Source organism: Solenopsis invicta, chromosome 16, assembly GCF_016802725.1.
Source record: "Solenopsis invicta isolate M01_SB chromosome 16, UNIL_Sinv_3.0, whole genome shotgun sequence".
Taxonomy (NCBI): Eukaryota; Metazoa; Arthropoda; class Insecta; order Hymenoptera; family Formicidae; genus Solenopsis; species Solenopsis invicta.
Window position 1 is genome coordinate 15,541,395 of NC_052679.1, and position 14,725 is coordinate 15,556,119.

The 14,725-nt window shown below is 37.2% G+C and overlaps 1 protein-coding gene across 1 annotated transcript in view; it reads right to left on the minus strand.

Annotated features, from left to right (window-relative positions):
- LOC105199317 overlaps window positions 1-14,725 on the minus strand; it is a 176,289-nt gene that overhangs the window by 40,588 nt on the left and 120,976 nt on the right. Inside the window, exons 3-4 of the mRNA XM_011166348.3 lie at window positions 2,783-3,096; window positions 1,830-2,009 (exon numbers count right to left, since the gene is read on the minus strand). Coding sequence (XP_011164650.1) covers window positions 1,830-2,009; window positions 2,783-3,096 — 494 coding nt within the window. The remainder of the gene's footprint in view (window positions 1-1,829; window positions 2,010-2,782; window positions 3,097-14,725) is intronic.

Consider the following 14,725-nt stretch of genomic DNA (forward strand, 5'->3'; position numbering starts at 1 on the left):
ATTATTCTACTTAGAAAATGCCTTTTGAAACGGTCAGATTTATAAATATTATTAAACATGAAGAATAAGAAAAATATATAACAGATTAATTAGGAATCATTATTAATAAGATCATTTTTTAGAATACATTGAATTATATTTCTCTCGATCTTACATTGAGGATCATTTTTTACTTCTCTTTTATACAAAATAAACTGACAAATCTGCTGAAAGCATTAACAAGTGTAAATTATATTATCATAAATGAGCAAACGTCAAAGAAAGAGGGGAAGGATGGCGAGAAAACGGCGAGAAAGAGAATGAGCTGCGAGAGGGTATATCGGATTAGCGACAGAAGTTTGGTAATTAAGTGGTAAGTGAGGCCGAGTAAGGGGGAGAAATTTAGTAGGCAGACCATCCTTTGCCCTATGGGAAAGCGATAGCAGAGGTGACACGAGTCAAAGAGAGGTCGGAAGTAGAAAGGCGGATGAAGTGTAGTCAGTGAGGGAGAGAGAGCGGATAGGCTGGACTGTAGGTAGAGATAATTAGCCAGTTAACACGAGTCGTTGCCTCTTGAATTTCGTTACCGCAAGTATCAAGCTGTGGTTAAGGAAAAAAGTCTTAAAGGGCTGTTATGTTTGAGACTCCTCGATCAATTTAGTTGTTTAAAATGTGTAATCTTTATGATATTAAAATATCTTCAAGTTAAAATTTGATTTTAAGAGTTTTTTGCTAATTATTCGACTTGTTGGAAGATCATTAAGAGCATATTTTTACTTATTCAAGATTTATGTTTAAAGTACTCGGAATTTTTTTCACAATAAAATCTTACAAAGTAACTTTTTGAAATAATCTTTGCCGTGATACCAATTGCCTCTCGGGCGGAAAAAACTGAGTTATATAACAGTTTGGCAATGAAGCGGAAGATGGTTCCGTGAAGATTGCTCCGATGTTTGCGGGATCGCAAGGTGAAGAAGGGAGAACCTGTTCGCATGGCTTCGGAAAACAAATATTTGCGTTGAGTCGAGTCATCCTTCTTGCGCGTCGAAAATGTATTTAATGTCAGCAATAAGGAAAGGGGTGTAAGCTTTAAAACAATTCAGCGACAGCATTTGGAAAATTCACCAGTCGCAAAATATACAGCGAAATGATAGCGATATAATTCCTCGAGAACATTTAACGTGTGTTTTTTGTCCGCCTGTCTCATTTACAAAAGTCAACGGAAATATATAATTTCAATACTTTGTGTTTGATATATGAAAATTAGCACAATAAAGCAATATCCGGTCTCGTATTATCGAGACCATATTATCAGGTCGACTTGTACAAGAAGAATTATTAGATTGTTTAAACGGCGAATGCAATTAATCAGTTTTATGTTGAAACTGATATTGTCAGGACATTTATTACGTAGCGTATCAATATCGGGGAAATAAATTAATGGTTATTACTGAAACTCGATGTTCTTTTAATGGGCTACTGCTGCACGGCTATTTTACCAGATGACAAAAGAGCTCTCGTGAAATCGAAGCATAAAAGAATGAAATAATATCGAAGCACCAAAAGGGACAAGCCATACAATGTGTATATTCCCAATTTTTTGGGACAACGAAAGCGTTTTAAAGTAATTCGTATGAGATTAATGTTCATCTTACGAACCTTTCACCGTTTTACACGCGAGTTTAAAAATTTCTGACTTTTGCACTGTTTCAAGATAATTAATTGAGCAAAAACGAATTTTTACGTAAACATTTCATTTCTACATTTCGACTTAATCAATTTATTTCACACGATAAATTAATGCGCGGAAAATAAAGGATCGCGCGTGTACAAGGATGTGAGATATGTACCTTGGTGAATGTGAGGGTAGCTATCGGCGGTAGACGAGGTAGATTCGGATAATAGAAGCTTCCCGCGGGATGTGCCGGATATCGGGATGTGATCCTGTAAGCGATTCCTTGGGGCTGCGTCGGCCAGTTGGCAGCCGTGAATGTGAAGCCGTTATCCGTGCCCCCGTCCAACGGGTCGAGCTGTTGAAAAAGGAATAGCGGAAGGTTTAAACGGATGCATTTTCCGAGCATTCGCGGATTTTAGCGGAATGACAGAGAGCGCAGCGATATTCGCGGAAATAGATGCATAAATTATGTTTCGTGACCAGTGATGCTCAGACGTCTGACTTTCCGGGACTGATTCAAGCGCAATTTACATTTTGTAGCTGTATTTCGTAATATCACATAATCGTAGATTATCCGCAATGTGTTTTATTCAAATAGCGATAGCTGAATAATTGAAGAAGCAATATGAGCGTACAACATAAAAGTAATTTACTTTTATCATTGTATAGAGCAAAGTCGCCAATACGAACATAGATCTCCTAAAACGACCACGCCCTTATTTCTCAGAAATTAAACTTTGCACTTTATTAATACTGATGAAATTATGACTCATGGTTCACACATTCGTAGCTTTTTCTACGTAAAATCTACGTAAAAACTAAATTCTTTAAAAACAAGATTATAATTTATACAATTTTCTTTTGCAAATTATATAATTTAAATTATAGTGAGTATATTATTGACGAAAAGAAATCTTTACTTTTAAAAGACTTTATATTATTATACATACACTTATAATAATAAATTTAGATGACAATTAAAGACAGTATAACATTTGCATATTTTACAAAGTACAGCTACATCACATTATACATTTTTCGCGTTATTTGAATTGTTTCTTTTGCGAGAGGAATTTCAGTTACATTGACACATTGAATTTCACGCGCGTTATTGCCAAATGTAATTACCTCCACCGTAACGGTATCGACCCAATTGCCCTCGACGCACAGTTGGAAGGAATCCACGCCTACGAACCAATCGGGGCTGGGATTGATGCGCGCCATAATGCTAATTAGAGTATGATTGCCGTCCAAAAAGGCTCGAGTGACGCTCGTGCCTTCACCTTGAGGAATCGGGGGACCCGTGAATGAGTGAAGACTGTTGGGCGAGTCTCCATCCGCGTCCAATCCATCGGCTCTTCCGGTTTCTACGTATAATCTGGCGCCCGTAGACAGTCTTTCGCCTAATCTATACAGAGTGTAAGTCGAGTCGTGCGTTCGACCTGCAAACAGACAAAATTGGGCTTTTACCATAATGATCGTTGAAATAATTACGACTCAATTATATTGTATAAATTCAAGATATTTTTGGTATTTTCAATGCGGAATTTCTATGATACTGGCAACTAATTAAGGAAGAAAATCGATGTTGGATACATTCATATTACATATTTCGAATTAATATTTTATTTATCTGAAAAGCGCTTGAAGTGACGTTTGTGCCTCGTGTTGCGCAATGCGCCGATTATACTGTCGCGTAATCGTTATCCGACTGGCGGCGGCGAAACAACGACCGCGCCGCGATGCAAATGCGTTTAACGATCAATTACCCCTCGCCAAGAATACCGGAAATCGTTCGTCGTCCCGTTTTCATTGCTCCGGGCGCGTTAAGTAGCGCGCGTTTAAGGCGCTTCGTTAACGGCGGATTCGTTGCTTTTGTCGCGAGTAGCCGCGGACGACGGAAGCCGCTCTCGAGATAGCCGAATTAATGCCGGGAACGAGAGAAGGGGTGAGGGCATTGAATTTATAGTCAATTAATGTACCGCTCGAGACTCGTTGCTCGCCACTCCGGAAATAATGCGCCACGCTCACAGAGACCTGTGCATACACGTGCACGCGCACACCGATCCTATGCGGCACTCGCGCGCGTTTGCAACGCAATCCTGAAAAATCCCTCGGACAATCTTCTCTGACGTGCTTCACCCCGTGTCTCGTCGGTTTCATCCCCCGGACCGGCATTCATCGTCACGCACGATTTAACAATCGATCGATGGCGAATAAACGACCCGCGCCGTTGAAAAACTAACGTCGCTTCAGACGGAATTGCGGCCGCTATTGTGCGCTACACGTGCACGCTTCTGTCGCGTTCATCCATTCGCTTTCTTTTCTTCGAGCCCTTTTTATCGAGGACTCGCGGAATTTTAATCAGGAATCGACGAAACACCACCCGGCGCAATTAAACACCACGTGTCGTAATTCCCAGAAAGACTCTTGTACTTTTTGCGATATTGTCGTATTTGAGAATAGAATTAAAATGTCCACGCTTGATAGAAAGCAGCTATTTTAATTGCTTAATTTCTATTTACGATTTCTTATCAATTAAAACTCAATTAATTGCATTTTCGATTAATTTCCTATTTACAAAGTTTTCTATATATATTTCGGCACAGAGAAAATTAATTTTGTATTTGTCAAAGGATAATCGTGAAATGCTGCGCGAACTTTCCGAAACATGCATATATACCAGTCTGCCGTGTTTTTATTGCGTCCAGTTATTCGCCAAAATGTTACGCGATGCGGTTTCTCATTCCATTCGTGCGAACAAAACCGAAACGTAGCTTTCAAAGGGATCGAAATAGTTCTCATGCCGGAAGTGCGCGCCGCACTGGTCTCGCTGAGTTCGAAGGAGACGTAATTAGTTACGAAATTAGTGGAAACCGCGAGGGATATGGACTGCGTGCGTTAGCAGACTTCACGCAGAACATGAAACAGGCTGTTATGCCGTAGTTTCGGCGAAAACTGTCAATCGTACATACATGTTGCTTTATTCCAAAAACCAAGAACTGAAATTCGATCGTAAATAAAAATTCGTAACATAAATGTCGTAAAAAATACGCTTCTGCACATTTTATCAAATACGCACAATGTTAGTTTCTACAGAGAGAATTTTCTCTTCGAATTACTCTCAAAATGGTAAAGAGTCGTGAGATAACATGATATTTCAAAGAATTTCATGTGATATTTTAAAATTAACATATATGTGTTGCGATAAAATATAAAATGTGTTTGATTAAATTTTACAATCAACTTGATGATTTTTATCATGCAATTTACAAAATAACTTTTGTATATTTAAAAAATTCTTATTATTATCGATAATATTTGATAGGTTGCCATATTGTTTCAAACTTATTGTCTCAAACGTGATAAAATTTGTAATGAATTATTAGGTGAAAAATTCTGTTAGTGTAGTGAAAAAATTTTTTTTAATTCCGAAATTGAGGCCAACAACGTTTTCTTATATATATATATATATATATATCTTTTATTACAATAACTCAAATTATGTCTTATGCAAATAAAAGCCAAAAGTTTTTTCTTTGATTTAACATCCATTCTCTGATTTTAGTTAAATCTGAATAAATCCGCCTTTGTACAACGCTCCTGAATTAATCCAACAGACTCGGTCAAAGTATTACATTGCCTTGTTCACGAAAGTAAGCTGAAAAAGCTATTAAAGTCGACTCGCGGCTTAAATTGGCCTCGTTAATTAGATTAATTAGTATTGACCCGCTTCTCACAACCCGCTCCAATCTGATCCCTGTCTGTCTTGCGGCGTCTTCCCTTCCGCCTTGTTCTCGCTCGCCTCGGGCAGACAGAATTTATGAATGAATATTATCCTCCATCCTTTGAAGCTCCATCTGTCTCTAACCGGTCGGTAATTTCATCAGGGCTTAAATAGACGCTGATTCCATCCCGCAAATTACATTCGCAAACAGTGGCGTTTTATTAATTCCGCCCGTTGCCTGCGGCAAAGTCGCCTCTTTTCAACTGGTACTTCGTTTTTTGCGTGGCCTTATATTAATGATCATTATTTCAAGAAAAACTTTGGCGATGTCCGCTTTATATTTAGGGGTTAGCAAAAATTAAAAATAAGCTTATGGAAAAAGAGAAATAAATATAAAATATTAAATAAATATAAAACATTAAACTACCTCTTTTTTTTATTAGTCGCTCTCTCTTCCTTCGATAAAATTTAAAATAATAGCAGACCAGCATCCTCTAGACTTTGATCTAGATTTATTTATTCTTTTGTCCATGCCATGAAAAATATATGCGACGTCAATGCGACACGATTCGCGATTCGAATCGACAGATTCTCGTGATCAACCGAGTGTTTTATTATAAATGAATATTGACAATTTCCTCTGATCCGGTGTATGTATGCATGTATGTATGTACATACGACTTTTTGTTGTTTCGGCGAAACGCTATTCAATAAGAATTCGCTCATTGAGAGGTACTTTATGGAAATAGCATGGCAAATTTTGTCGTCAATACAAATATCGCGATTTTGCACGAAAGTTCTTTCTGGAATAAATAAGAAATTCTATTCGATCAACCTATCGAAACCGCGCACCTCTGCTATTCGTCTAAGAGAGATTTCTTTCCTTTTTTTTTTTTTATATTCGACAACCCTTGCGACATATTCGAGCGGTAAGAGCGGGGCTGGTTGGAGGGGCTTGGAACGAAGATTGACGACACGACGAACACGAATGGGCCCGCGCTTCAATTCGCGAAATTCAATGTCGTTGAATTTAAACTTCTAGACGGTGAAATCAATCCGCCTAATGATCATCATAATTCACCCTGTCAAAGAATTCGTGGGGCGACGAGCTACTTTCTTTCACAATAATTGTGTCGTTAAAGCGCAACGCGACGAAGACGTCGCTGTATTTTCTTATCAAGTGAACAAAGCATAAATTTATTTGTAACAGAAATTTGTCAATGATTCGAAAACTCGACGTCGTATTCAAGATCTTTTAACAGTCCTACATTGTAACTTTAATGTATATTTTTGGATTATGTTTCGAAGAATCGGATGAAACACGATAATCGCTTTCCTAAGGACGTCTAGATTTAAATGAGCATCCCCGCGCGCTTTCCGCATAGCATTCAATTTTCATGCCGGTACTATATCAAAGCCCGCGTCTTAAAGCGGTCGAATTCCTGATGAACAAGAGGGATAAGAACAATGTCGGCTGGGGTGGGATCCTTCGGATTGGCTCGTGGCGCTTCATTCAACGAAATCGACCGGGCCGTAATTGAAATGCGAACAAAGCTCGCTCGTGACAATACGCGACCTTTAATTAGTGCCGCGACTGAAGAACGCGGCGACGGCAACGAGCATGGGGGCGGATGGAAGGTCGGTTCGTCGCTCGAACTTATCCGTTTCCGTAAGTTCGGGAAAGTGCTTAGAGCAAACAAGCGTGATTTGACAAATTGCACGCGATCGCGTTGGGGAGACGAAGTCGTTCATTTCGGTGGCTGAAGAATGGACGTGCGCGTCGACATCGAGATTGATAAATTCGCGGCGGGCGATGGCAGGGGTAGAAGTCGGATTGATAGTTGCGCGCGGCAAAGGGGCAACGAGTTTCGTACCGGCTGGCTGTAAATGTTTCTAGTTCCTTCAGCGGAGGAGCTGGAAAGTCCGGATTATACTCCAGACTGGATGAAAATCCGAGTAGGAAGACGCTCTGCCTCTTCCGCCGGCAGTTCTTTGTTCGTCTTCATCTTCCTCGGAATTGGCGTCTGAAACAACTTTTCAACTTCCCCGGAAAGGAGCCGAGAGGCGGCCGCGATCGCGGCCGACCTAGGTCACGAGGAGATTCCGCGCCGGAATAGCGACGGCGCGCGGCGGCGGTGGCGTCTGAGAGAGAAAGAGAGAGAGAGAGAGAGAGAGAGAGAGAGAGATTGCTTTATTCGAAATTCGATCCATGAAACTATCATTCTCGATATTCGAACGTCTGAAAATTATTAAGATGCGGGGAGGATCTTGAGAACGCGATACCGCAACGTACTTTCTTTTCACTGTAGCTCTCTGCTGCCCTCCTTATTCCGCCTTCCTCGACACATTCTAATATTTCAAGGATTTTATTTTATCCGCGCGATTATTATCTCTCCGGAAGCGCCTTATTCGCGCTTCGTTTCTTGATCGGTGTAATGTCTGTTTATGCGCACCTAGGGAGAAATAGCATCGGCAATGAAGAAGTTTTACTACTATCGTCGTGTCTATTTAAGGCGATGGGTGTTTCGTACGTTTCCGTTGTACTGACTAAGCCGCGTGAGTCATCGTCTTCAGACGCATAATTTAACTGCTTTGATATATTTTCCTCTCATGAGGACCAAGGAGCTAGCCTTTATTATCTCCGCTCCACTTTCCGCGTAGAAGACTTTAATATCCTGCGGATTTTATTTCACGTGTAGGACTATTATCGTTCAACAGATCTGCTCTTTTTCAGTATTCCTTGGTTCCACATAGAATTGGTATTACTAAAGGAAAATTTTATCCCCATTGCCACTCTTTATATCAGCGATACGCTTTTGTGTCTGTGTAGCACGTGAGTTAACGTTAATGCAGATGTAAAATTAAACTTAACACAGCTAATTACCGTAGCGCTATTTCATTAGATATTGCACTAGTGCAATTCCGTTACATTTTTCCTCAAGGCTCTCCACCACGTTTCCTGCTAATATTCCTTTATTTTATCAGCTCAATTATCTTTTTGCAAACTCTTTCTCACTTTGCTCTTTCATTTCACATTTAAGTATTCCTTTATGCATAGTTTAAGAGAACTAATGTCATCGATAAAAAAAAAACCTACTTTATTACTATCGCTGTTTCTATATTTCTGCCGCACGATCCGGCATTACGCGAGTATATAACGTAATAACTGAAAAAAATTTATATATATATATATATTCATGCTACTCGATAGTATTAAATTGACACGGTTTTTCCCAGCATCTCGCGATAAAATAATGCTAGCGGTAACACTCTCGTGTTTTCAGTCTTTACATATCACTCCCATTTATAATATATTAAATGCGAGATACTTCAACCTTTGTATCGTCATCCTGGAAATTTATTTCATCTACAATTGAAAGGTTTCCCTATAAAAACCAAACAAGTTCAGAAAGACTTTTCAAACCGTTTACTATACAAATAGTATTTTATTTTCCTTTGGATACATAATAAATATAAGAATTTAATTGCAAGCTTCGATTAATATTTTGAGAATTTATTTAAAAGGAAGAAATAAAAATAAATGATACCCGTTTGACTCTGAGCGCAGGTATAAAGAATCCCTCAAAGTAAACTTTAAAATATTTATTTGAAACCTCTATTTTTTTATTCGATATTCACGTAGCTGACATCAAAATCTTTTCAAGACACTGTACAATGAAATTCGTTTTGGTTAAGTAACTTCTGAAATATAAGTTGATAAAGTTCAGGTATCGTCGATATTAACATTATCCAAGATGTACCGCGTGGAAGTAGTTCGGTTGGATTATACCTCTTGTGTGTGTGCGTCAGCAGAGATAAGGACCCCACGGTTCGTCACTCCCGTAATATTTAATGACTTCAAACCCTTAGATACTCAACGGTACCTCAACTTTGTTATCTCGTATCTCGTAAGGTATTTGACTAAAAAGAATTTCATTTTAGTGTTTTCTATTTTCAAAAAAATATCAGCTGTGAGAATATCAAACAAAAAATAGAGATTTTTATTTTAAATTTAGAATTGGTTTTGAAAGCTCTTTCAAATCAAATCGCCATTTGATACCTTTGTTGAAACCTTACTTTTTCTTTACCTTACATAGATATACAAATAATTTAGGTTTTAGATTTTAGGACTAATATTTTGAAGAATCTATCACAAAAAATTAAAAAAATAGGTTTGTTTGGTTTTTATAGGAAATTTGAAATAATAATATATTGATTTTCTTTTTATTGATTTTTTTATGCTGAAACTTTAGAGTTTCTCAGAAGACTTATTGTTTTTATCGTATATAATTTCTTAATTTCATAATCATAATCATTTTACTGTCCACTTGTTCAGAATTTTGCAGAATAAGAATTTATATTGCGTGAAAATTAATTTTTTTTTTTTTACAGAAGATACTTTCTTCTGAACAGAAAATTTCATTTTGTTTCTTTGCCTATATTTTTTTGTCACGTATAATAATTTTATGAAGAAAGAAAATTAGTTTCGTAAGTAAAACGATCGCCGCCTCCGTTTATGCCCCGCTATAAAGTTTAAAAGTTTTTTTATTGGTCAAAAAATTTTGTATTAAAATGTATTATATCAGATTTAAAGTTACTAACTATCGATCCATCTGGCATTTTGTATCTTATGACAGACTTGCGCCTATCCATTATACGTCTATAAAGAAGACAACAGAATGGAACGGCTCGCTTCATCTTTGAAGAATTTAATAGAACATTGCGGAACCCTTCCATCTTTTGGCATTGTTGCCAAAATAGGTAATAATACCAGTCAATTTTCTTGGTACACGTGTATACAAAGAGCCTGCCTCTTACGAGATTATATCCAATTACTTTCCTGCAATGCGATTATCTTGTTATGTCTTGTGTCTGATCTAATCTGTAGTTAACTACTTGATGTGTAACATGGGTAGTTACTATACTGTAATATGTTATACTAAATCACATTAGTTGTTCATACTATTAATACAATGTCAAAAACCTTATATGTGTGTAAGATAAGTTTCCTGCATAAAACGCGAGATTTGGATATCACATGCTTCTCGCTACCTGAAAAAATTACGAAAGAACGTCAGAGCACTTTTTCGCTTGATGTCCAATAAAACCGTGTAACGCTGTAAACAGATGGCCTAGTTTTCATACAATTTCGCGGCGATAAAGTCAAAGAAGCTTTTACACCACGCTGATATAATACGCGACGAAAGAAATTTATGCCTAGCCGTACGGCCAATAAATCATGACTGTACTTTCGTATACAGTCAAATTCTAAATAAAACACCGGCATACGCTTAATCCTTAAAATTTAACAATAAGGAAGTCAAGTTACATAATTATTCCGTTTTATTGTGTCTTTGTATAACAATATTCTATTAAATATCGTGAATTATAATATTAAAAAAATTGTAATGCGCTGTTTTATAACTGAAAGAATTTAATCTTTTTTTAAAATTCATATAATCTCACTTCTGCATCTCTCCTTCTTTTTCCCATTCTTAATCAATTAGGAACTACTCTAAGCTAGTCCTAGTTTATAAGACGCGCATGGAACTTCCGCATGGAAAAGTTACTTTATGCGGAGTGGATTGGCGTGTCCCTCGCGAACTTAATGAGGCACCAAGGGGCTCTTCGTTTCTGCCAAACTGCTACGGGTAATAATACGGGTAAATCTACTACGTACACTCTACACACTCGTACCCGCATATGCATGTTTCACATAGATGCATACGAAGGTCGACACGGTCAAAGGGTTGAGGGGTACAGGTTGGCGAATACGGGTGACGTTACGGAGGATTTTGGCTCGGTCGAGTGGGGGTAAGATCGGGGAGAGAGGCGATGTGTTTAGGAGGAGCTTCCGAGCGAAGTCTCTTCGTGGGTAGCACGATCCAACTTGATACAACTTTCCTAACAAGCCGGTCTTAACTTGGCGCAACCGCGAGCCGTCTGTGCATCGCGCGTGCAACTGTGTCTCGCACTGCATCTTCCGTCGCTCCTTCTCTTAACGCGCCGCGCGTGTCCCCGGCAGGAGAGAGAGAACTCTCTCTCTCTCTTTTGCGGATGTATGAAACGGGCGAGCAGGCGGAACGTGTTCCTGGAAAGTGGATAACCCAATTTCGCTGTGATGATACTGTTGTTTTGCACGACGGCCAGTTTTGTACACCGCAGAGTTGCATCTTTAGCGTTAACCGTGAGCATATTTTGTATGTCAGCAGAGAGAGAGAGAGAGAGAGAGAGAGAGAGAGAGAAGATGAGAAAAAACAATTTTTTTCGACAATGATTTCCGGATCCTAAATAATTATCAGATCTGTCGATTGATAAACTTTAGAATATCTTTAGAGATCTTAGATATGATCTTTAATTTAAAAAAATGCTATAACATGAATAACAATAAAGTTTGATTCGATGTAAGTAAACGTCAACGTCACGAGCTGTCACAAACACAAGTAGTTTATTCATTTATATTTGTTATTGTTTTTACTTTTAATCTTGTAATTTGCAAGAATAACATATCTTTACTTTAATAAGACATAATGTTCAATTAAAAACATGTTGGATTGTAAGATCATTTTTCAATTAGAAATTTTATTTTAGTCTAATCGTAGGATTACCATTGCACAGGATATGAAATAATAAAATAAATGCAACGATATTTTTACTTAAATTTTGCAAATTATTAATCTAGTTAATCAAAACTCTATTTTATTTTCTCAGATATATTATTGAAATGTTTGTTGTAGCTCTTGCTAAGTTATATATAAAATTCAATCAACTATTAATGTTTGCTCTGAAAATGAGAAAATAGTTGCTTTGAAAGCACATTCTCGATCAAAATACATCTTTCATTTACTTTTTCATTTACTTTGAATTTAATTTTAGGAATTTTAAAAGAGAGGAATTTTTTTTAATATTGGTGAAAAGTCTTATAATGCTGTATCTTTTATTCTATTTTATGTAACTTTTTAATTAATAGAAATGGGATTCTACGGCGTCCATTTGTTGATGGTGTCACATATTGTTATAAATAGAATTTTTATAAATTAAATTAGAAAATGCTAAGCAGATAAATGTATTAATAATTATACATTTCAATTTTATCACTCAAATGTACAATTCATGATTCATATAATATATTTAAAATATTTAAATATAATATATGACAGATGATTCATATAATAATACAAAAAGATTTATAAATTATGTAAAAAATTATATTTAAATCAACTAGATGGTATATTTGCACTATTCGAAATCGAAATTGATGGTATTGTTAATTCATATTAATTTTTTTATACGACTAAATTCATTAAATCAATAATTTTTGTTTAATTGATTAAATTGCATTGAATTGTAACTTATTTATTTTGCAATTAAAATAAAAAATTATTTATGACGAGAAAAAATATATGTTTGACACAAAGAAATTTTCTAAACATCACACTATTAAGAAAAATATCTCGATGCATTATTATCGGTTATTAAAAAATACGAGTAGGACATATTTATTTTATTAATACCGGACTGTTATTGAATTAAGAAGATGATTTCCAATTAAACTAATGCTGTTGATACATCTTTTTTTTTAACTTTCCCGTGTATAAATTAATCAGGAAAATTTACAATGTATTTTTCTTCGTTTTAGACTCTTTCCAAATATCTTGCAAATAAATTAATAGATAAAAAAGATAGCGGATGGTTAATACATTTACATCTCATTGTGCGCACTGAGTGAAGAACAAATTGTTTAGAATATCATACTTCTATTATGAAGTCAAATTTATTAAATTATAGATCGTTAATTTGGTTCGCACGGATTACCGTACTGAACATATTGAATTAACATTAATTAATTGGGCATCTGCTGGTTTATGATTGCGCTGGAATTATTTAATTATGTCGAATTTTGCAATTTAATATCTTGACACGCAATGCATTCGCAATTGTGTGAATATATCGCACTATAATATCAAATTATGATCACGATAGGTTAATTATGGCGAACGTCGTAATTTAACACTTGGATATAATACATTTACCTATGACCTAGGTTCGAGAAATTTCTCTAAACATATCTCGTGGAATGTGTTCCCGCTTAACATTACATAATAATTTAAAACACTATTTGTTCGGATCAACTCAATTCCATGATAGTTACTTGGATTTACTATAGTGGGTTGTTAAATTTAGTCGCTATGTGTAGATCTTTATTCGAATCGTTCCAGACATTCTTTTTCCCGTTGCGAAAGTGTTCGGGAAGATTTTCAGTTACCGGAATTTGAAACTTCCGTTTGTCGCAGTCGATTTACCATCGTGCACCACCGTAAGTGCGATACGCTCTCGATATCGATCCGTTATCCCCCTTATCGATGAACTGGCAAATGGATGGCGCGGGCCACGTTCCCCCGGAAATGGGGCATTTCGAATGCCCAAAATTGAGAGCGACCACCACTGCCCCAGTGGGTAACGAAAAGGGGTTTACGGAGCAACGACGCTCCGTCTAGGAAGGAAATGAACATTCGCTCGTCTAGATTTCTCGGGAAACGAGTGATTATCGAACGCGCAACCAAACGGTACGTCTCGTCGATTGGCGGAGACGAATGGTACATACAGCGAATAGCGCGGACCCAGAACGGCGGTTGTCGGTTTGTCGATGAAGTTTATCGGAAACGGCAATTAGCATACGTCAAACAAAGCGATCGGTGACGAGAAGCCGCGTGAATAATTTCGCATACGCGAAATACAAATGATGTCGCGGGTAAACGTTGCCGTTGTATATCGCTGAAATGAACGCGCATGATTAGACTGTGCGTTTCGAAGCGAATCATAATCGCAATTACGAGAGATAATAGATCGAGGAATATTTTTCAGGTATGATACATTAATTTCTGTTTATTCGAGCTAAAAACATTATGTTCCATCAACCGGATAGTTTTCAACAAAAATGGCTGAAATCACTTTTCGCTGTGAGATTATAGGTCTGTTCTTTTTAGCTGAACTAGCTGCACTAGCTCAGAGCTTATCTTTCTTCTTTTAACGTGAAGGGAAGAAGATAAACTGTGAATTAGTCAGTTCAGCTAAAAAGAACAGACCTAATGCCGGAATTTTCTAACACGATATCATTTGCGTCGCAGTGATCTCTAACGGTGTCAGTGATACCCACCGATACCGCGTGATTAATTCGTATCGACTTCGTATCGAAGAGTCGCCGAGAAAAAAGTGCGCAATATCAATATTTATATACGATCTCGTGCATTGTCACCTAGCGGAATAATCGTTTATTCCGCGCCGCGAACAGCCGTGTAACGTTAGCGACACTGTTATCCCGCAACGTCGAATATTTGTCGGGA